Source organism: Saccostrea cucullata, unplaced genomic scaffold, assembly GCF_032062105.1.
Source record: "Saccostrea cucullata isolate Sc308-1 unplaced genomic scaffold, CSIRO_AGI_Scuc_v1 ctg20, whole genome shotgun sequence".
NCBI classification, from domain to species: Eukaryota; Metazoa; Mollusca; class Bivalvia; order Ostreida; family Ostreidae; genus Saccostrea; species Saccostrea cuccullata.
In genome coordinates, this window is record NW_026936980.1 from 535,294 (window position 1) to 559,975 (window position 24,682).

The 24,682-nt window shown below is 36.9% G+C and overlaps 3 protein-coding genes across 3 annotated transcripts in view; 2 read left to right on the forward strand and 1 right to left on the reverse strand.

The window, feature by feature from the left end:
• Window positions 1-2,272: 2,272 nt before the first annotated feature.
• The window catches only part of LOC134246987 (acetylcholine receptor subunit beta-like 1), a 30,521-nt gene continuing 8,111 nt past the window's right edge, over window positions 2,273-24,682 (forward strand). The window contains exon 1 of the mRNA XM_062729338.1: window positions 2,273-2,442. The gene's annotated coding sequence lies outside the window, so the exon portion shown is untranslated. The remainder of the gene's footprint in view (window positions 2,443-24,682) is intronic.
• On the reverse strand, window positions 3,589-5,133 carry LOC134246965 (uncharacterized). The gene has a single exon (XM_062729311.1). The coding sequence runs from the start codon at window positions 5,131-5,133 to the stop codon at window positions 3,589-3,591; it is 1,545 nt and encodes a 514-aa protein (XP_062585295.1).
• LOC134246966 (uncharacterized protein K02A2.6-like) lies at window positions 10,773-12,448 on the forward strand. The gene is made up of 2 exons (XM_062729312.1): window positions 10,773-11,051; window positions 11,243-12,448. Exons 1-2 carry the CDS (start codon window positions 10,773-10,775, stop codon window positions 12,446-12,448), a joined length of 1,485 nt encoding a protein of 494 aa, XP_062585296.1.

Genomic DNA, 24,682 nt, shown 5'->3' on the forward strand with positions numbered 1-24,682 from the left:
GGGTGTGGGTGCATCATTTGAGTATGGGTGTACATTTACAGCGCTAGCGGATGAGTGTATGTACTCAACAGCTTGGTGACAAGAGCTTAGGCGTAGATGTAAAATATTGTGTATAACAGCCAACTATGGGTGTTATAGCTATGTAATAACGGGTGTAAACAAATTGTAACGACTTTATGAAGTTGTATAAGCTGGGTATAGGTTTAACAGCAGTTGGTTTTAAATAGTAGATAGGTGTGGGTTTGACATCTGCAGGTAGGTGTAGGAGATAGGTGTCATGGCCGTAGGAACAAGAGGGGGGAAATAATTTTGCCGAGTGGGCCCAATAATTTTTCCGATACAATTGATATACATGATAGACAATACTAGTAGATATATAATGTGCCATTATTTCCAAAACAGTGGGATTGACAAATGTCTTGGTATCTTGAAATGACACTTGAATGACCTTCTTGTCCGAAAACCAATTTCCAGATGTGCACTGCGCACCATTTTTGCACAGATATGAAATTTTGAATCACTATTAAAAGGTGGTCTGTGAGGTAGCCACAGAAGAAATCCCCCGTTATAAATCAAACAAGTCATTGACTGTCATCATATTGCCTAGTAATCATTCGGTGCCTTGGTGTCCATACCAAATCCATTCAACTTCCGGTTGACCTAGTTTTGTAATTTTCAATTTATTGTAATATGCTGCTAACTTAATGCTGTGTATAGTAAACATGTTTATGTTTGTTAATCTATTTGCAAACAATTTTCATGAGAGGAATTCACAGTCCTTTTGTTTTCATTTTTTACAGATTTCTATAAAGGAACCCCCTGCAGTTAGCACGCTCTTTTAGCGTCAAACGTTCATACGGTGTAACTTTTTTCCCGAGTTTTAAAATTAGTAAAAATGTAAAGAACACAAATACAAAGAAAAAAAATAGAAATATTTTTCTTCGAAAATTGAATAGACACGATCTTTATTATTTCTATGAATTATTAACGCTTCACTAACATTGTAGTTATCCATAAGGTTTGATATTTATATGCCTTATTTTCATTATCTAAGTAACATAATTATAATCTTTTTTATTTATTATATAGAAAATACATCATTAACAAGTTTTTTAAAGTAAAATATTACTTTTCATGGTGCTTTAGCGATTTTGTTTAGTGTAGATACTAGAAAACATACTATAGCTACAATATGCTAATGCCCCATAACTGAAAGTGCATATTAGGGGCCTGAGTGTGACGGCTGGGTGTGGGTGTGAGAGATAGGTTTGGGTGTTATAGTTGGACATGGGTGTGACAGCTGGGTGTGGGTGTGAGAGATAGGTTTGGGTTTACAGTTGGAAATGGGTGTGACAGCTGCGTGTGGGTGTGAGAGAAAAGTGTAGAATTGACAGCAGGGAGTGCATTTTACAACTAGCTTGGGTGTAATAGATAGACAGGTGATGTAGGTATAGCTGTAGCAGCTACTTGTAGTTGTTGGTGTAACAACTGGTGATATGTGTAATAGCTGGATTTGGTGTAACTTAATCCTGAAAAGTCAATAAGGAGGTTTAAAAATACAGGAGTTGTCTTTCTTTCAACAAAAATACATTGTTGATCCTTTAAATCAATCTCTGTTACCGCATTTTTCTATTCCTTAGAGATCCCACTGTTGGATTTAGAGGGAAATTGGTACACCACCTTAGAAAATCTAAGATGTGATTAAAACAATTTTAAGCAATTACATGTAACATTTTCAATATTCTAAGAAAATGGTTTCCATAAGTTTCAACAGTGCAGATTTGCCATTGGTTACTTGATACCAAATGAAATCTTCCTAAGACAATTTAATTACAACTGAAGTTTGTCATTTTACATGTCTCATAAAAAATTCTATTTAAAAAAAAAGTGTACACGATTATGTGTCATCATACAAACAACTGATGTTATACTCTAGAAAATGACTTGTAAACAACCAAATGATATACCTAAACATCTGAATTATTTTTGGATTTATTTTGAAAGATTGTAGCAAAAAATATTGGTGACGATGAACCCAGAGGAGAGGTTGAGGGCTCTCCTCCAAACTCTTTGCAAATAGCAACCACTTATCAGTAAACTTCTTATCAATGCTGTAACCTGCTCTTGACAACTGTGTAGTCCCCACTGATAAACTTGAAATAGCTCAGATGACTTCAGTTCATATGAACAGATCCATTCCACATTATCCATAATGGATGGACACTTTCACTTGCTTCAGATGTTGAATCTGACCTTGATTTTTCAGATGAGTGACCAGATCAGTCAAGTTTTTGGAGCAGGTACATTGCCAAGTACCTTTGATCCCTACCTGAACCATACATGTGGGGATGAAGATTCTATATGAATGTTCACTACCTGCCTTTTTTGGATAAGGATATGATCACCCTTTTCCATAAGTTTTTGGAACAGGCCACTTTCCAAGTAAGTTAACTATGTAATTATCTTTATGACCAGTTATGCTGAATTAAGGATGATTTAACTAGGGATAATTTTTTCCTCATATCTTGATTATAAATATTATTCTTTTTTGTGAAAATGTAAGCAATGCTTCATGCTTCAAAACTATTTCAAACTTTTCCATTTGAATATAATGCTATTATTGATGATGGAAATCAATGTTGAGAAATTTGTCTTTAAAATGAAGATATTTGGATCAGATGCATATTTCACCTTAAGCCAGTTAAAGCTATGAAATTTAAGACTTAAGCATATAAATGTACACATTTTTACCTTCCTTTCTCACCAATCCTGTCTCCAGCATATATTACCTCTTAATTTTCCTCTCCTTTTTTTATATTTTCCCTTTTTACCCTTATTTTCACACTCCCATCCCTTTTACTATTTTTAAGCATTGCATTTTCAAGTCATTCATCATTATACCCCCCCCCCCACTTGAAAAGTGGGAGAATGTATTGTAATTGTGATGTCCGTCCATCCCTACATCTGTACGTCCATCTGTCTCTTATACTTTGGGGTACCCATATCTTATCCACAACTCCTCTCATACCACTGAATGAAATTTGATAAGACTTTCACAGAATCTTTATTACATATTGCCATTGTGCACCTCCTATTTTACTTTTTGATCCCACACAAATTTTGGGTTTCCCGTAGCAAAACATGGACACTGCCATTATATTTATATGGGAGCTCATTGCTCACAGTACTTCTGTTTTATTTATAGCAAGGGATTTTCAACTATTTAACATCTTTGATACTCCTTTTTCCTCAATACTGGATTTCCCACCATTCAAAAAAAGAATTTTCCACTATTTCACAGATTATCACTTTCTCCAACAATTTTTAAACACCAAATTCTCCACCATTTTTCACATCATCAAATTTTCCACTATTTCTTATACAGTGGATTCTCCATTTTTCAGAAGATTCTTCACCATTTTTTAATCCATTAGATACTACACAATTTCTTTAAAACATCAGATTCTCAACAATTCTTCAGAAGATTTCATTCTCCAAAATATGTTCCCCATCCCTCATTCATTATCTCTTCCAATCCCTCCCTCAACCCATATCTCCTCATCTATCCCAAACCCTTCCCATCCCTCCCTATCCTTCCCAATTCCTCTTTCTCCTTTCTCCCAACAATTCTTCTTCCTCCCCTCTCCCTTCCAATCCCTTCATCTCCCTTCTCATCCCCCTCTCCCTTCCCTCCTCTCTCCCTTCCCATCCCCTCTCCCTTCCCTCCTCTCTCCCTTCCCTTCCCTCCCTTCCCTCCCCTCTCCCATCCATTCCCTCCCCTCTCCCTTCCCATCCCTCCCCCTTCCCTCCTCTCCCCTCCCATCCTTCCCTTCCTTCCCCTCTCCCTTCCCATCCTTCCCTTCCCTCCCCTCTCCCTTCCCATCCCTTCCCTCCCCTCTCCCTTCCCTCTCCCCTCTCCCTTCCCTCCCCTCTCCCTTTCCATCCCCCCCTCTTCCTCTCCCTTCCCTCCCCTCTCCCTTCCCATCCCTTCTCTCCCCTCTCCCTTCCCATCCCTCCCCTCTCCCTTACCATCTCTCTCCCCTCCTCTCCCCTTCCCTCCCCTCTCCCCTCTCTCTTCCCTCCTTCTCTCCCCTCTCCCTTCCCATCCCTCCCCCTTCCCTCCCTCCCCTCCCTTCCCTCCCTCTCCCTCCCATCCTTCCCTTCCCTCCCCTCTCCCTTCCCTCCCCTCTCCCTTCCCATCCCTCCCCCTTCCTTCCCTCCCCTCTCCCTTCCCTCCCCTCTCCCTTCCCATCCCTCCCCCTTCCCTCCCCCTTCCCTCCCCTCTCCCTTCCCATCCCTCCCCCTTCCTCCCCTCTCCCTTCCCTCTCCCTTCCTCTCTCCCTTCCATCCCCTCTCCCTTCCCTTCCCATCCCTCCCCTCTCCCTTCCCATCCCTCCCCTCCCTTCTCCCTTCCCTCCCCTCTCCCTTCCCATCCCTCCCCTCCCTTCCCTCCCCTCTCCCTTCCCATCCCTCCCCCTTCCCTCCCCTCTCCCTTCCCTTCCCTCTCCCTTCCCTCCCCTCTCCCTTCCCATCCCTCCCCTCTCCCTTCCCATCCCTCCCCTCCCTCCCCATCCCTCCCCTCTCCCTTCCCTCCCTCCCATTCCCCTCTCCCCCCTCCCTCCCTCTCCCTTCCTTCCCCTTTCCCTCCCCCTCTCCCATCCCTCCCCTCTCCCTTCCCTTCCCTTCCCATCCCTCCCTTCTCCCATCCCTTCCCTCTCCCTTCCCATCCCTTCCTCTCCCTCCCATCTCCCTCCCTCCCCCCCTTCCCTCCCCCCTCCCCTCTCCCTTCCCACTCCCTTCCCTCTCCCTTCCAATCCCACCCCTCCCCTTCCTCCCCTCTCCCTCTCCCATTCCTCCCCTCCCTCCCTTCCCCCATCCCTCCCCCTCCCTTCCATCCCCCTCCCCTCCCTTCCCATCCCTTCCAGTTCCTCCCTCTCCCTTCCCTTCCCTCCCCCTCCCTTCCCTCTCCCATCCCCTCTCCCATCCTCCCTCCCCTCTCCCATCCCTTCTCTCCCTTCCCATCCCTCCCCTCTCCCTTCCCTCCCTTCCTCCCTCCCCCCCATCTCCCTCTCCCTTCCCATCCCTTCCAGCTCCTCCCCTCTCCCTTCCCATCCCACCCTTCTCCCTTCCCATTCCTCCCCTACCCTCTCCCTTCCCATCCCATTTTTACTTGTGGGCAAGTGGTTAATAAAATTTCACTTGCTCACCCCTAAAATTCACTAGCCCCGGGCGTCGGGCAGTGGGATTTGTCATCCCCTGATATATACCAGAAAGCACTCATTACACTTGAACAATACTGATGAATAATTATATATATAATTTGAATAATAAATGTAAAAGAAAAATTTTAAAAATAAAATGCAAGTTAAATAGGAAAATATAGTTCAAAAAATATTTCTACAGTTTGCCATTATTTGCAGAATAAACTTTAAATATTAAGCAGTAAAACTCATCAATTTGAAATTATCAACTCATTCGAATGGAACAATCAACCAACATCTTTGCAATTTAGCTCACAATATAGAATCTACACAACCCCAGGATGCTTTCACATAAGTTTCAGCTTTTGTGGCTCAGTGGTTCTTGAGAAGAAGCTTTTTAATGACCCCCAAGTTTATAGTTCAGGTGAGCTAAAAAAGTAAAAAAAAAAAGATTTTTAAAGATTTTTCCTATACATTCCTTTTTTGAAATTTCAATAAAATTCCCAATGTGGCCCTCCCTACCCCCTGGGATCATAATTTGAACAAACATGAATCTACACTATCCAAGGATACTTCCATAACAATATAACTTAACATGGTTTTTCCATTCTTGAGATTTTTCCTATATAAATTCCTATGTAAAAATTCAATCGTTTATTGTGGCCCCACCCTTCCCCTGGGGGTCATGATTTGAACAAAGTGAATCTACACTACCCAAGGATGCTTCCATAACAATATAACTGAACATGTCTTTTCCGTTCTTCTTCAGATTTTTCCTATATATTCGTATGTAAAAATTTGATTGTTTATTCTGGCCCCACCCTACCCCTGGGGGTCATGATTTGAACAAACTCAATTCCAAACTACCTGAGAATGATCCATATAAACATGACCAATCATGGTTTTCCTGTTCCTCAAAGAACTTTTTTTTTTTCAAATTCCTATATATTAATATTAGGGATGGCAATCGAATGCAGAATTGCTAATCGGTTAACTGCAAGACGTTCCGACAGATTAACTGCTTAATCGTATCAAAATATAATACATTTTCTCATTTTCATGACATTTTTTTGAGTAGTTCTATCCATGAACAAAAAAAGACTAAAAATGACGGGAATATTTTTTAATTCTACTTGTTCTGGTCAGAAAACTAAAGGCACATATTTTTATTTAAATTTCAGAGGACAAAAATTTTTTTAAGAAAAACATGAAAAAAAGTCAAGAAAAATAATTGATAATCGATAAGTTTATTCTGCATTGTCACAAAAGCTAATCTTATTATCTGCCCTTGATTCAGATAACATTTTATAAATCATTTAATTGGATAGTTAACTGAAAATGACAAACATACCAATTTAGAGAGATTAGAGGGATTCATTTATAATGAAAGAAAAAGTGAGCAAGCTCACATACCCCACGCTCCCCCAAAAGTCGAAGTGCTGAAATTCCCGGAAAAAATAAACGAATCAAAATTTCCTGGTACATGTAATATGCACATCTACACATCAAGTCCTAAATATCTGCAAAGTTTGACGAAATTCTGTGCAGCGGTTTATGAGGAGTTGCACTGACAAACTGTTCATCTCTATATTCAAGATATAGCCAAAAATCTAAGTTGAAAAGTGCGGAAATTCCCGGAATCGGGAATTTCCTGGTAATATGCACGGAAATTCCTGGAATCGGGAATTTCCTGGTAATATGCACATCTACACATTGTGTCCTAAATATCTGCAAAGTTTGACGCAATTCTGTGCAGCAGTTTATGAGGAGTTGCCCTGACAAAAGAACAGGACTGATGGACAGCCTGACTGACAGGTCAAAAACATTATACCTCATGCAACTTGTAGCGTGAGGTATATTCATTAAAGAATTACAGTACTTTCAGGGTAATGACATGGTGTTTTCACAGTAATTAACACTAAACAAAACTGACCAATTATGTCATCGTCTCTATGCGGAGCGCCATAATTACCTCCAAATCATCTTAAATGATTTTGTTTAATGCTAAATAATCACCCATATGTGCATAAATTATTTTTTCAAATTTAATTTTAAGACAATTTTGTTCAATTTTACATATATATTTTTTTTTTCGACTAATCGATTACAGATTCTCTGACCGAGTACCATCGTTCCGACCGAGTAATTGGTTAACCAAGTAATTGATTAATTGGTTGGTGTAATTGGTTACAAACTGCTATCCCTAAATTAATTCCTCTGTAAAACTTTGATTGTTCATTAAGTGTTTCTTAAATATTTTCTTATGTTTTACACATAAAAATTAAACATATAGATTAGTAAAATACAAGGTTTTACCTGTAATCTACTTGGAAATTGTCTCAAAAAGCTTTGGTATGAATTTGTTAAATGACAGTGCAAATGACGGTACATGTATAAAGAAATTTTTGTTTAATGGGGGGGATATTTTAAAAATATTTTTTATTTTCCATTAATTTCTACAGTGAAAAACACAAGTTTCACCAAGATTTAATTTTATGATTACCTCTTTGTTTTCCCAAATAAGTAATGTTTCATGAAAATACAATTATATAAATATCTATACAATTATAAAAGATCATTTGATTAGGTAAATTTGGCTTGCATGCATGCTTTTGTATAAATACATACTGTATATCATTTTCTACATTGCAGCTAAAGCATTTAGAATTATTCACTTAATTATAAGCATAGTCCTAGTTTTGCTTGGCTTTTTATTTCTAAAACATGTATTTGGTCAGATTATGGTGTATCTAAAAACAATGCTATCAGAGATGTGAACATGTCGACAGCCAGGCTAGAAAATCACTCAAGTGTAACAAGTGCATCAGGGTTTATATAGCAGGTACTGGTACCGAAATAAATATGGCAAAATCAAACTGACTATCATCAGAAATTTGTCAGTCCAGACAGATTTCAGTCAGTCAATAACAAATCAATAACAAGATGATAATTGTGCTTGAATTTTATTATCAATACATATTGCACACTGAACACCATGCTGATTTGATTGTCCTGTAACAACCAATCTCTTCCCTCCTTCAAATTTTCTTTGAATTCTCGTGGGGGTAGATTTTCTTCGTTTTTTTTTAAATCTAGTTTGCTCTTCTTACCAACCATTGTGCCATCACCCGCAACAAACTTTATCGATCATAATTTGACATTTTGCTTTCATCTAAAATATACTGTGTTCCTTTGAAGTCAAGGTCAAAAGAACCATCAAGCTCAAAATGTTGATGTCATTGAATAGTTTTCATAAGTATGTATAAGCATTAACCCCTTTCCCCATAGTCACACATTTTTATGCATACACCATTTCCTATTTCTAACGCAAAATCATGCATATACTGTTTCCCCGCACTCACGCACTTTAAAAAGTTCATTTAATCTTCAATTTATTGCCAAATTCCTTCTATTTTATACTTGCTGAAATCTCATAAAATAAGAAAAGTTATTTTCTTATCAAAATATTACTCATAATATTATTTGCGCTAAACTTTAGAGAATCTAGTACCACGCTATAAAGTGCTTGCAGGGAAATGGTAAACACATATTTCTATGACGTTAAGAATCCTCTCTACACTGCACAGTAAAGAGTTCTAATTCTATGCTATTTTTCTGCAATTAGAGTGATCTGCCTTTAGATCCTTATTCTTTAAAACAAAAATTACAGTATATTTCTTAATTTTTAACAAATGCAAATATTCTTTACATTTTAAAATGCCTAGATTAAGTAAATGAACATGTTATTTATGTTGTGTATGTAATCCGGAACTGTACGTGTCTGTTTGTATAGTATAGTAATTTGATGTTGTGTACTACGTCATAGTTATGTGTAATTCTTTGTGTAGTTTGAATAAATGGAGTAGCCTAACATGTGCTCTTGTGTTTCCCACTCCTAACTGATATTGTGGCCTCCCCAATACATTTACAACACTGGCGACGAGGATTTCTCGGTAGTTCAAGACTACGACAACGAATCCTGAACGTATTACGATGGCGACCTTCGCAATCGGCAAGATCGGAAACTTTGATGATGGCATAGAAACGTGGGAGGCCTATGTTGAACGCCTGCAACAGTATTTTCTGGCCATTGGGGTAACAAATGACATTAAGGTACCAGCCTTACTCAGTTTAATAGGCCCAAAGACATATGCATTGCTAAAGACTTTAGTAGCTCCAGATAAACCGTCTGACAAAACATTTGAAGTGCTGATTGATCATCTCAATAAACACTTGAATCCTAAACCCCTCGTAATTGCAGAACGTTTCCCCGCAGTTCCACGCGGGACTTTAAAAAGGTGAAACAATTCTACAGTACATAGCTGAGCTGCGAAATCTTGCAATACACTGCAATTTTGGTAACAATCTAGGCGATACTCTACGTGATAGATTTGTGTGTGGCCTGCGTAATGAACACATCCAGAAAAACCTTCTGTCAAAGGAAGATCTGAACCTGGACAAAGCTGTGAAGACCGCAGTAGCGATGGAGACAGCGACCAATGACGCAATTGAATTGCAGGGACAACGTGGGCAACAACAGGTCAATAAAGTACACATGAAAACATTCACACCTAAGAAACCGTTCAAACAAAAGACTGCACCTATGCAACCTTGTTTTCGATGTGAGGGTGACCATAAACCAGATAAGTGTAAACATATCAACACTGTGTGTCGTTTTTGTTCAATTAAGGGACACATCCAGAAGGTGTGCTTGAAGAAACGCAGAAATAAACAACAGGTTTAAAACAACAAGAGGTCGAGGAGTACACATGGAAATCAGAGTCCGATGATGACCAAATCCTACATATCAATGTGAATAGCATACAGGGGAAACACTCCAATCCCATTATTGTAAAACCGTCTATAGCTGGCAGAATTATTCACATGGAGCTAGACACAGGAACAGCGCTATCCATTATCTCAGAACAAGATTACTTATCAACGCTCCAAGATATAAAGCTACATCCCTGCGACAAAACACTGAAATCATACTCGGGACACACGATGCGACCCATTGGTAAACTGAGAACAACAGTTACAATAAATGGACAAGAGGCAGAATTAGCCTTCGTACCTCAGAAAGGTAGCACTTTTTGGGAGAGATTGGCTAAGATAAACTACATTAACTGGATTGATATCAAGTCACTACACCTAGAAGGAATAACTACTGATCACGTCACAAACTTAGAATCTAAACAACACAAGATTGTGTTGCAGAGGGCATAGGGAAACTTAAAGACATTAAGGCACACCTTACCCTTGCACTTTAATTCCAAAGGCGTGAAGCGAAAAGTACGCAATGCGGCCAAAGACGAGAAAGACTTTATCGACTCCAAAATATAGGGAATAATGATCACTTGATTGGGCAACACTTTTTGTTCCAGCCCTGAAAAAGAATATACATTCGCATATGTAAGAGTCACTGTCAACCCGGTATTGAAGGTTGATCAATACCCGTTGCCTAAGATAAAATTTCGCAAACCTCTCTTCAATTTTCCAAAATTGACCTCACACAAGCATACCACCAGATTCATTCATCAAAATAAAAAATAAACTCACAAAGGGTTGTATATGTACAACCGACTGGTAGCTGCTTCAGCCCCGGCTATGTGGCAGCGAGCCATAGAGCAAGTTTTACAGGGCATTCCGCACACCCAGTGCATCTTGGATGACATCATCATCACTGGAACTTCTGATGAGGACCACAAGCGTAACCTCAGTAAAGTGTTGTCACGCCTCGATGAATATGGCTTATGTGTCAATTTGGACAAGATGTCTATTTTTAAAAAGAGAGTGAGTTATTGTGGACATGAAATTGATGAGAATGGCTTACATAAATCACCAGACAAAGTAATTGCGATTACTGAGGTAGCCTGAAAACGTGTCACAACTCCGAGCATTTCTTATTGTAAAATACCACCGGTTCATTCCAAAACTCTACAGTTGTGGCCCATTTTAAAGGAATTTCAGGACAAGAAAATTGGACAGATTCACATGATGCTGCATTCCAAAGAGTGAAGGACATTCTGGCTTCTGAACAGGTGTTGTGTCACTACAACACAGACCTTCCATTGAAATTAGCCTGTGATGCATCCCCATATGGCACTGGCTGTGTGCTATCTCACACATCTTCAGATGGAAGTGAACGACCTATCGCCTACGCATCAAGGACCTTGAAGAAGGCAGAGCGTGGATACTCGCAAATAGACAAGGAAGCCCTTTCCATCTACTGGGGGATACAGAAATTCAATACATATCTATTTGGAAAACATTTCACGCTAATCACCGATCATAAGCCGTTACTTAGTATCAACCCATCCAAAGCCCTACCGGCAATGACTGCAGCACGAATCCAACGATATGCAGTTTTCCTCTCTGGACATTCATATGATATCATATACAAAAGTACGAACAAACACTGCAATGCAGATGTGCTATCCAGATTGCCACTGCACTCTATAGAAAGTGAGGGGACTGACGAAGTAGATATATTCTACAGTACCCAGTTGGAAATGCTACCGGTAACTTCAGAACAAGTGCGAAATTTAACTCGACGAGACCCAATCTTAGCACAAGTCCTTGACTTCGTGTCTACTGGGAGATTCCCTAACACTTTTGTTAAAAGCTTGAAACCATACATACAGAGAAAGGATGAACTTACACTGCACCAAGGATGTATCATGTGGGGAAACAGGGTAGTGATTCCTGAAAGCCTACACCCCAGATTATTAGGAGAAATACATGCTGGACACCTTGGCATTGTTCGAATGAAGGCATATGCGAGATCATACGTTTGGTGGCCAAACATTGACAGCGACTTGGAGCAAACATGCCGCTCATGCGCAGGATGCCTTTCCAAAATCAAATACCGCTGCACCATATATACTGGCCTGAAATTATGGTATCGCGTTCACGTGGACTATGCTGGCCCTTTTAAGAATGCTATGTTCCTTATTGTGATTGATGCTCATAGCAAATGGCCTGAAGTTTTCCATATGACATCTACTACAGCATCAGCTACTGTGAAAACTCTGCGCACCTTATTTTCCCGTCAAGGTATACCAAATGAAGTAGTGTCCGACAATGGCCCGCAATTTATCTCGGCAGAATTTAAACAATTCATGACCCAGAATGGAATAAGACACATAACATCTGCGCCGTACCATCCCCGCACCAATGGACAGGCTGAAAGATTTGTGCAATCTTTCAAACGTGCAATCAAAAGTGCCAAAACATGTCGGAACTAACATCCGTGAATTCGGTAATGGTCAATCTGTACTAGTTCGAGATTACAGGGAAGGAAGAAGATGGACTAAAGGAAACGTCACTTCGAGGACCGGTCCACTGTCTTATCAAATCGATGTGAATGGTTCAACATGGCGCAGGCACGTGGACCAAATGAAAGATACCGTATTACAGGGCGATGTGCAAAGCGAACCGCCTCTACCTGTGTATGTGCCCGATGTACCCTTACCAAAGGACATTATCGCGCCAGGGACACCAGTCATTCCTGAGAAACCGACCAAGTCACCACTGACTGGCAAACCAGTACCGTTGGTTACTAACCACCTGATACTGTTGCCGAAACCAGACAACACACCGCGCCGTTATCCGCAGTGAATCCGCAAACCAACCCAGAGACTGGACTTGTAAATGTGTTCAATCATATTATTAACTGTTAAAGACTTAGATTTAATGTGACTGTCTCAGTTGTCTCTAGTCATTTGAATGTATTATTTTGTTGATCTTGCCATGTGTTGCAATTGCTAAAGTATTATGTAATTATTCTATATTCTAGTCAAATGTTTATCATATATTGAAACATTAACGAACTTTACTCTGTAAGATAACTTTTTATTTTTATATGTTTTTATTAATAGTTTTCATCTTTAAGGGGGGAGGAGTGTTGTGTATGTAATCCAGAACTGTACGTGTCTGTTTGTATAGTATAGTAATTGATGTTGTGTACTACATCATCGTTATGTGTAATTCTTTGTGTAGTTTGAATAAATGGAGTAGCCTAACATGTGCTCTTGTGTTTCCCACTCCTAACTGATATTGTGGCCTCCCCAATACATCTACAACAATTTACATGTATTTTTTCTATGGAAGTAAACAACAGCGATTTCTATTCACTGATACTGTGTTGTATTTAAAACATTTTTCCGGGGTAAACAAAGTGAGGTCAAGGTCAAAGGAAAGGTACAGTGAAAAAATGTAGATATGCTCAATTTTAACACCTTTATACAATATATTTTTCTCAATGTCTAAAAAGCATTTTGCACTGGTGTAGAGAGGGTCCTTAACATTAAGTGTATGTTGCATAACAATTCAGTAAGTTGTAAAGAGTTAAAAGTTCAACAATAGGCCACTTTGCTCACCTTAGAGAACACTGGCTAGAAAAATCAGAAATTGGTTTATTACAAAGGTAAGATATCCCAGGAAAGTGGGGAGGAGAGATTTCTACATCTACACTAAGGATGTTTTGACCAATCATGGCTTTAGAAGATTTTTTTCTTAATGTTTGAGCATTTATTTTGGTCATTCCCTATCCCCAGGGGAAAAGATTTGAACAATCTTGAATGTGTGGCCATCATTAACTACAAATATGTCCATAGGACATGAATGTCTTGCCAAGTGTATATTACTAATATTGTAACATGAAAATTTGGATTTGGATTTGTATGAATTCTGATGAGAATATCTTGATTAGCTTCTTTAAATTCAAAATTGAAATCTAAACCAGAAGTTTCTGTCGAGACCAAAGCTTTACCGATTTGTACTTTAATAACAAAGAAGAGAAAAGTAGCAGTTGGGACTTGAAATTTAACAGCAATAAATAGAATACTGATCCTTGATTAAGTCTCTTTATGTGGCAATATATTGCAATAAGACTAAAACTGTGGGAGTACCTTTTAATACAATTTTAAAATATTTTAAATTTTAGTTACCATGGCAACATCATTCATCAAAATAAAAAATAAAATTAAAAAAAAAAGACAATTATGTATCTCAGTATAGTCTACTTGCATGCCATATTATATTATAATCAGACTTATAACACTGTATTTGGAGTAGCATTTTGAGAGTATTTTACAGAAATTTCTATTTTTAGAAACTACGGCAACAATATTAATCAAAATCAAATACTGATACACATGCAGAATTATGTATCTTAGTGTAGTCTACTTGTGTGCCAAATTAAATTGAAATCAGACTAAAACTGTAGGAGGAGTAGCATTTTGAGAGTATTTCACATAAATTTCTATTTTTAGTAACCATGGCAACACCACTTAGTGTAGTCTACTTGTGTGCCAAGTTATATTGAAATCACACCAAAACTGTAGGAGGAGTAGCATTTTGAAAAAATTGTTTACAGACAGACAGACAGATGCCATATAAATATCACATAATCATGGCTTTGCTGTTCTAAATAAAATAGATTTTTTCACCAAGTTATGTATAAAATTTTACATAAAAATATCTTAAATGGTTTCTTAACAAGAGACCCAGGGGCCACATCGCTCATCTGAGCACATCGGCTAGGGAAAAGCACAAATCAGATCAGAATTGAAAAGTTTACTGGTGGGGGGGGGGGGGGGGGGGTTGAATTCTAATACTACTTGAGAATGCCTCCAATTCTGCATACAACTTCTTAAGAAGGTTCTTGAGAAAAAGATTTTTATAGATTTTTTTTAACACTTTGTGTATATTACTTTGTAATAATTAAAATTTGATCCCCATTGTTTCCCTCCCTACCCCAAAGGGTACTCATGATTTGAACAAATTTAAATCTTCAATACAGGATCTACAGAAATCTACACAATACAGGAGGATGCTTACATGTCAATATGACTTAACATAGGTTTTCTGTTATTGAGATTTTTCCCTTTATTTTCCTATGTAAAACTCTGATCTGCCATTGAGACCTTTCCCTAGCCTTGGAGGTTATGATTTGAACAAATTTAATTCTACACTACCTGAGGATGCTTCATATAAATATCAGTAATCATGGCTTTGCTATTCTTTAGAAAAAGATTTTTTTAAAATATATTTTAATGTAAAATTTGGATCCCCCATTGTGGCCCCACCCTATCCCTAGGGGTTATGATTTGAACAAACTAGAATCTACAGTACCTGAGGATGCTTCCATATAAATATCACTAATGATGGCTTTGCAGTACTTGAGAAGAAAATTTTTAAAGATTTTCCTATGTAAAACTTTGATCGGCCATTGTGGCCCCATCCTATCCCCGGTGGTCATGATTTGAACAGACTTCATCAATGTACACTATCTTTCCTGTCCCAAGAAAATTTTTAGAGATTTTTATCTATATATATTCCTATGTAAAACTTTGGTCGGCCATTGTGGCCCCACATTACTCCCTTTGGGTCATGATTTGATTAGACTTGAATCTACACTACCTGAGGATGATTCCACATGAGTTTCATCTTTCCAGTGGTTCTTGAGAAGAAGATTTTTTAAAAATTCCATTAATTTTTCTTTAATTCAGAATTATCTCCCTTTGGAAGAGGGTGTGGCCCTTCATTTGAACAAACTTGAATCCCCTTAACCAAAGGATACTTTGTAGCAAGTTTGGTTGAAATTGGTCCAGTGGTTCTTGAGAAGAAGATGAAAATGTGAGAAGTTTACAACAACGCCAAAGACGACAACGACGACTACGATGACAACGACGGCCAGACAAGGGACAAATTTTGATCAGAAAAGCTCACTTGAGTCTTCGGCTCAGGTGAGCTAAAAAGCCATTAAATTTTTCCCTAATTTATAATTATCTCCCCTTGGAAGAGAGTGTGGCCTTTCATTTGAACAATCTTGAATCCCCTTCATCCATGGCTATTTTGTAGCAAGTTTGGTTGAAATTTGCCCTGTGCTTCTTGATAAGAAGTCAAAAATGTGAAAAGGTTAATGTGAAAAATGGTCAGAAATGCCCACAGCCTTTAGCTCAGGTGAGCTGAAAATATAATGGGATAGTTTATACTTTCTTTCAATATTAGCAAAAAACAAAATTAAGTTAAGGTCAATACTGTATAATAATCCTTATTAATAGGGCTGGGACGATACAACTTTTTCTATATCGATATGTATCACGATATTTGAACCACGATACGATATGTATCACGATATGTTTAATTGCTTATAAAATCTGTTTTTGCATTGAAATAAACAAATTATTTCTTTGCAAATAAGAATTATTTATTCAAAATAGTTGTTTATATGTTGTAAAACAAAAATATTTTACTCAAGTGGTGTTAATTTTTATTTATTTCACATCTAAATTTATATTTATCTTATTTACTTTATATATTAAACCTCAATGTTAAATAAACAAAGAAAAATAGGAGTAAGATTTTGGGGGGCAATATTCCGATATTTCTTCACATGTATCGATATGCGTATCGTCCTCACATATATCACGATATATCGATATCTCGATATATCGTCCCAACCCTACTTATTAACCACCCCTGCCCCTATAAGTGCCCCCTTAGGTCTTTTTCAATTGTCAGGAAATAAGGGCCCCCTGTAAGTGATTAAAATCAACTAGAATTGTATCAAAAAATTGAAGAAAATGAAAAATGAAATTTGTCTATCATCCAATTTCTCGGTGGAAAATTAACAATTTAGCATAATGTGGGTGAATTATCCTTACTTTAAGTAAAGTTAGACATTTTCTTAGTTGTTTCTTGTATTTATTTTTATTTTCAAACAATTTTTTGCAGTTAAAAAATGACATTTAATATCATAAAGAGAACACCAAAATAACCGCCCCCTTTTTCCAATTTTCTAAGCGCCCGGGGCGGTTAATAGGGATTATACAGTAAGTTTAATTTTAAAGAAACTATTCAATGTCTTGTATTGTTTCTTTAAGAATGATATTCCATTCAAAGTCCTGGTACTCTGCACTAATGTTCACATAAATAATTTGTTAAAGAACTTGGGTTTTATAAATTAATAGAAAGATGAATATACAGAAACTTACAAACTCTGGGAAACTGTGAGAGGCTTTGTCCGTTTTCTCTCTGTGGGCTGCCATTCTTCAAATTCTCAAGAAATTTGTTTCTGAATGTATAAAAAAGTTAATCTGAATTTTATGTTCTTGCAAAAATAAAATCTTTAGTGGGTCTAGTAGACTATAGTGAATTATTTTTTTATACCATATATTATCCTTTTATCCCATGGATATCACTCTTTGGATACCGATATCCAACAATTATGTCTTCACAATGGGTTTTGTGTCAAACTAGAGGTACTGTGAGCAATGAGTTCACTAAAATAAAATATTATTTGTTTGCATAAATGCACCCGACCCAAACTTTTTTTTAGCCATTTTGTAATATTATTTTTTTTCACCTCCCAGTAGTTTATATGAATATAAGTAGGCCTATGCTTTATTTTATGTTAGTGAAAAAAAAAAAAAAAAAAAGAATGCCTCCACCTGTTTCGGCAACTGCAAACAAAGAATTTTTTAAGCTTGGCCTCACTAAATGATATCCCCCACCTCCCATATAAATATAACAGCAGTGTCCATGTTTTGCTATGGGAAACTAATAATATATGTTGGATCAAAAAGTAAAATAGAAGGTGCACAATGGCATTATGTAATAAGATTCTCTGAAGGTCTCATCAAATTTCATTCAGTGGTATAAGAGGAGTTGCGGATAGGAGATTGGTACCCCAAAGTGTAACAGAAGGACGTACAGACAGACGGATGAACAGACATCCCGATTACTATATACCCTCCCGCTTTTCCAGCAGAGGATATGATAAAGTGGATTCCTATATAAAACAGTGTAAAATAATTATTGTCAGTCTTTTCCCTTTATTCAAAGTAAAGGATTAGAGATCGGTTGTAACAGGCTAGGGGGCTGAGATTAATGAACAAAATATCTGTGGACAACAAAATTTTACTCCACAAATGCTAGGGAAATGAACACTGACCACTGCAACTTTCAGGCATAAAGCACTGCTCAGTGTATTCAAATGCAAATTATTTTTTTTTTATTTCAGCTTTGGTGGAGGTGCCCATACAAAACTCTTAAGAGGCATGTGGCAATGCACTTTGAAAAAATTACGTGTGCTTTGAAAAATTTTTTCAAAGTGCATTAAAATTGGGACAAAATCAATTCACTTTGAAAATTTTTTTCAAAGTGCATTAAATTTGGGACACACTCAACGCACTTTGAAAATTTTTTTCAAAGTGCATTAAGAATGTACATCAACAATTTTTTACCAAGTGGACATTTCACGCACTTTGAAAAAAAAATATGAATAAAGCAAAAATTCTAAACTTAGTTTTCAGTAGTTGAGAGGATCAACTTGTAATAGGGTAAAAATATCTTTCGAAAAACGTTTTAATTTACATGTTTTTGGTTTACCCTTATTGAGCAGAAGGAGAAGAGTCTCTCAGCCCAACTCTTTTTTCTTATACAAAGCCGTCGATAGCAAATTGAAAATGGTCATCCCCCCAGGTAAGCCCCAATTTTTTTTTAAATGCCTACTAGTATATTATATATATATATCTTTGCAAAGCATTTGTGTGACAAGCACTCCCCCTCCCCCTGGTACCGATGCCTATGCAACACTGAAATTTATGTATATTTGTATAACTGGACAGATGTGACGTTGAATACTTTCAATAAATTTTAATTTACATTTAATGCATGCAAACTAGAACAAAAATAAAGTACTGTAAAACATTTACACATTGTAAGAGAGAAAGAATTTTCAAAGTAAGGAAAAATCAAAATCGCTCACTTTCACATCCTGAAGTGACCTTATCACCGAAAAGTTATCCAAGGGGTTCAAATATTTATCATACTTAAGATTTTCAAGAATATTGGCCAGGCCATACAGTTTTTTTCAAAGTGCGTTAATATGGTCGATATCAACGCACTTTGAAAAGAAATTTATATTTTTTCAAAGTGCGTTGATTTGGTCCCAAATTTAACGCACTTTGAAAAAATTTTTCATAGTGCGTAATATTTCAAAGTGCATTGTAACAAGGCATTATGAGAAGATGACTTTAAAGATGCTTGAAATAGAAACATCCAGTTTGTCTGACTTTTAATTTATACTTGATCATGTGATCTACATGTGGTTCGAGTCAATCAGACAACTCAACTGGCAACAATAGGAAACAAGAGGCCCATGGGCCTTATAGGTCACCTAAGCATCATGCAACAAATTTCCAATGATTGAATTTGGTTCATGTTTTAAACTAGATGCCATGGCATTCACAATTTTGAAAGAGGCACCATTGCTCATCATAACTATACATTTAGCAATTGCTTAGTTTGGTTACTTAGTATCCATAGGCAGGGTTGGGGAACAAAAATGCATTTCAACTAATCAGTTAGGCCAAGAAAAATAATAGTCATGTTTCCTGCTAGCAGCCTGGAAAAAATAGGGTAGATAGGTAGGGAAATTATTTTATTTTTATTTTTTATTTTTTCTGATGGTGTTTCTTTGGATATGAACTAATACAAGATCAAATTAAACATGCCATAGGTCAATATTGCCTTTTAAAATTAAATTTCATGTCTTTTGATGCACAACTCAAGTGGTATTTTAAGAAAGTCCATATTTAAAACATAGAATTTTATAAAATACCACTTGAATATATATTTTTTCAGTTTTGGAACATGAAATTCCAAAAACTTCTGATTTTACCCCCAAAAACTAAAAAAAAACTTTTTTAGTCGGCTGCAATAAAAATAGGGTAGGTCGTTAAGCAGGAAAGACGACTACTTTTATTTTTGGCTTATATTCAGCAATAATCAGTAGTGCCCCTACCACACATGAACCCCTGACCGTAGGTCCACAAATTTCACAATTTTGGAAAAGGCACCCTTGCTTATCAAAAATGTTTGATTAATACCAAGGAGCAAATTTCAAACAATTCATTTTCAGTAGATAAATAGAGCCCCCCCCCTCTATGGTACCCCTGACCCAGGGGCCTTGAAATTCTCAATTCTAGAAGAAGAGCCCTTGTTCTTCATAACTATATTGGTAGTTTATCTGCTTAATACCCAGGAGCAGAAAAGATTTTCAAAGAATTAATGTATTTTCACTATATAATCAATAAAGCCCCGTCGTAACACCAGAACCCCTGACCCTAGGGGGATAAAAATTCACAATTCTGGATGAGGCTTTCTTGCTCATTATAACTATGTACTTTAACTTAGTTTATATAATACCCAGGAAACAGAGAAGAAGATTTTCTCAAGAATTAATGTGTTTTCACTATATAATCAATAGAGCCCCGCCCTAACACCAGAACCCGTGACCCTGGGGCCATAAAATTCACAATTTTGGAAGAGGCTTTCTTGCTCATCATAACTATGTGCATAGTTAGTCTACTTAGGCCAAAAAAAATAATAGTCTTGTTTCCTGCTACCATCCAGAAAAAAATAGGGTAGGTAGGTAGGAAAATTATTTTATTTTTTAATTTTATTTTATTTTTTTCCAACGTTATTTTTTTGGATATGAACTACTACAAAACCAAATTGAACATGTCATAGCTTAGATAGCTAAGGTCAATATCATCTTTCAAAATGAAATTCCATGTCTTTGGATGCACAACTCAAGTGGAATTTTATGAAAGTCCATATTTTAAACATATACTTCATGAAATACAACTTGAGAATATATAACTTTTTTCGCTTTTGAAACATGAAATTCCTAAAATTTTGAATTTTTTCACCAAAAGCTAAAAAAAACTTTAGGGTCGGGTGCAAAAAAATAGGGTAGGTCGGGTAGCAGGAAACAAGACTATTTTTTTTGGGCCTTAATACCCAGGATCAGAGAAGAGATTTAATGTATTTCCACTATATAATCAATAGAGCCCCGCCCTAACACCAGAACCCCCGACCCTGGGGCCATAAAATTCACAATTTCCGAAGAGGCATTCTTGCTCATCATAACTACATGTATGTACTTAGTTAGTTTGTTTAATACCCATGAGCAGTGAAGAAGATTTTCAAAGAAATAATGCATTTTCACTGTATAATCTCTATAGCCCCACCCTAGCACTTAAGAACCCCTGACCCTGGGGCCATGACTTTCAAAATTTTGGTAGAAGACTCAATGCACATTAAATTCATGCCAACAGTTTGACTGCTTGATGTACAAGAGTAAAGAAGAAGATTTTAAAAGATTGCATTAATTTTAGTCGTTTTGGCCCCACCCCTAAGGCCCCAGGGGGTCGAAGATAATAAAATTCACAAATTTTGTTTCCCTTCATCCAGAGATGCTGCATACAAAATTTGGTTGAAATTGGTTCAGTAGTTTCAGAGAAGAAGCTGAAAATGTTAAAATGTTAACACATGACACACGACGCACGACGGCAGACGAAAACGGATAGCAATAGGTCACCTGAGTGACTCAGGTGACCTAATAAATCTGCATTATATGAACACAAAAATAAATCTGCTTATAATGGAATGCAATTGGTATTCATAGGAATTCTGACATTTTGTTGGAAGTTAACAAAAAAAACTTATGACTAAGACCAAAAACAGAAATTATTGATACTGTGACCAAGGAAATTAGTGTTAATCCAGGACAATGATCTAAGCACCTCTGGGCAGATTAAATTGAACAGGTGTCAAGGACTTCAGAGTTAAAGACTTGCATAAACATTTATCTCTGGACAATACAAATAATTAATTAATCGATGATAAATAACTCTATTGTAAATATCATGTAATTGTATGTAATTTGCTGTTTTGTACATTTATCAGTTATCGGCTGGCTTTTGCCAAGACAGCCACGCTGAACAGCACTCTCGTCCACTATATGGCGGAGCCTGTCCCCTTTGTTAATAAATCTGTTAAAGCTGCATATTTGGAGTTCCGTCTTATACATCAGTATAGTAGATGCACAATTTAGACGGTTATAATACCATAAAATATGCAGTTTACAATCATTTTATGTCACTAGCAGGTTTCCATATACCCCAAAATAAGTAGGTCAAGGCTTAAAATAAACCAACAGGATAAAGTATATAGAAATAGTTTATAGGTATCTGACTCTACCCTGAATCAGTTTTCAATTATGAGTGGCTCTTCTAAGGATATATACATGTAAAAGTGTAATATACATCTTTCAGTGTGATTATTGTTTTTAAATTTAACTCAACCTAAAAAAGTACTGGGGAGTGACAGTTAAACACAGTTAGTTAATAAGATCTTTAAATCTTAATTTAAGTTAAGTAGGCCTAAGACAAAACTTGATATACATGTACTTCTTATTTCATTTATTAACACATTTAAGAAATAAATAACAAGTTTATAAACTTCAATGGGAATTGAAGTGGGTCGGTCACGTGATCAAATCCTGTGAAGGCCTTCAGAAGATTTGATCACGTACCAACCCACTTCAATTCCCATTGAAGTTTATAAACTTGTTATTTATTACTTATATATACATTTGAGACAGACAATTGAATATTTTCGAATTTAAATTATTGCACTAACCGTCCGTCGTAGATTTTGAAAAATGACGCAATGTGTAAATCGGCTTGCATGGCGGTTACGCTTCGAATGCATTAGGCTAAGGAATCTGTTTCGAAGAGAATATATTTTGTGAAAGGCTACTTGTGATCAGTAATAGTGAACAGATTGTTGTCTGGGAATATTTTTATTCGTGAAAAATGATAATCGATGCTGAAAAGACACAAGAAACACGTCCGAAGTTTGATGATAAAAAGTTGGAGAAATTTCGGTCGCTGGAAAGGGATGGATGGATCCGATGGATTGAGACACTTGTCCGAGCCAGTTAATTTGCAATTTGATCAAAAACATTCTACGGTTTCAGGAACTAAAGGCATACTTATCGTAAAACACTGATAAACACGGAGACACTGGCGACAGCTTTACATTGAACTACGAAAACGCCGAGGTGTTTGGCAGCGTTCATGGCATGATTGCAATCATTATGATATTTTTCAACAGATTTACACATTTTCCGTGAGTAAAATTTAAAGATAAAATAAAAGTTTATCATTAAAATTTAACCAAAGGTCTACCCCCAAAAGTAAGGATGAACGTTAGAGACTGTGCAGCTGACAAAAATGAAAAAAATGTAAACAAACGCTAGACTCCTAGTTTTCTCTATGTACACAGGTTGAATCGATAGCCCAAAAACTGTAGGAAATACTTGTTTACATTTTAAGTAAAATAATTATCATTTTACTTGCTTATTTTGATCATTTTTATACATGAAAAGCAAGTAGGGGCCTAGAGCTGGTCATTTTATAATTTATGTACCGGTAGATATTATTGCGCCGAGTGATTAGGTCACTTATTGACCTCTGACCTCTGACAAACTTCATACAGAACTGAAGATATTTTCTCTCTGTATGTTTATATAATAGAGAGATACCACAAATGTATATATTAATATATATTCTTCAGTTTTCCTTCATCAGCTGTTCATCATTTCATCGATAGAACCTGTTTCAATTTTTTTGTCTCGAGTGATTTGTCTAATCACGCAAATCATGGTGAAATAGCTACCTTATAACTGTACTACTTGTATCAACAGACAACTTCAAAAGGACAGAATACAGAGCTATTAGGTCTAATCAGTGTAAAATATTATCATAGAATCAGCTGTTAGCAACTTCACTCACTGAAATTGTAAGTCTTTTATTTCGTCACACGTTAATTTTAATCATGAAGAATTTTATTTGCACAGCTGTGACTTAAAATGTTTGTTAGACTATCAGATCAGGAATGTATCATCAGACATGACATGCTTACCAACACTGCTCTTCTATTGACCCAGACTTCATTATCACAACGAGTGTCCATTGTTTACACTTTTCTCCTTCCCGCGCCAATAATCCGAAGTTTGCCGGGGAGTGTTCACGCAGCGCATACTCGGCCGATTTTCGGAGAAGCACGTGACATAGAATCCAAGGGCGGAAAGGTGTTGTGATCTATATTTTTGTGTACAAGAAGTCACATTATATCGCTTTTCAAAGGGGCCAAGGAATATGATTGGCATTTTAAAAGGAAAAATAAAAAGTTTTCTTCCTTTTAATCGGTGATGTTGGGGTAGATGGGGGGATTCGATTGAAAAGACATGTGAAAAGTTTTCTTCACTTTATTAATCAGATGGAGCTTTATTGGTTACATAGTTTTATACAAAAACACTACTAAGAAATATTTTAATCAATAAATGAGACCTTGAAAGAGAAAACCCCGCTACTTATTGCAGCTAACAAAATGAAAATAGCACAAAAATGCGTTGTTAGAACACATGCTTTTCCATCCCCGTTACGTTTTCGTCGCATCTTGCCCTTTAAAAACGTTTTTTTTAAAAATCTCCCCACTCCTGGACATCCAGCAAAGCATCCCCTCGCAAAGAACATGCTATACTCACTAAATCAAGACAACATTCGACATCGATCTCGGTGTAAAGAACGCGTTTTAAAAATGAATATATTTTTTAT

Bases quoted from the DNA above. Each gene is read 5' to 3' on its own strand.
- LOC134246965 (XM_062729311.1), bottom strand. From the start codon at position 5,133: ATGGGAAGGGAGAAGGGTGGGATGGGAAGGGAGAGGGGAGGAGCTGGA.
- LOC134246966 (XM_062729312.1), top strand. From the start codon at position 10,773: ATGTACAACCGACTGGTAGCTGCTTCAGCCCCGGCTATGTGGCAGCGA. The intron at 11,052-11,242 runs GTAATTGCGATT...GCTTCTGAACAG, and splicing joins TACATAAATCACCAGACAAA to GTGTTGTGTCACTACAACAC.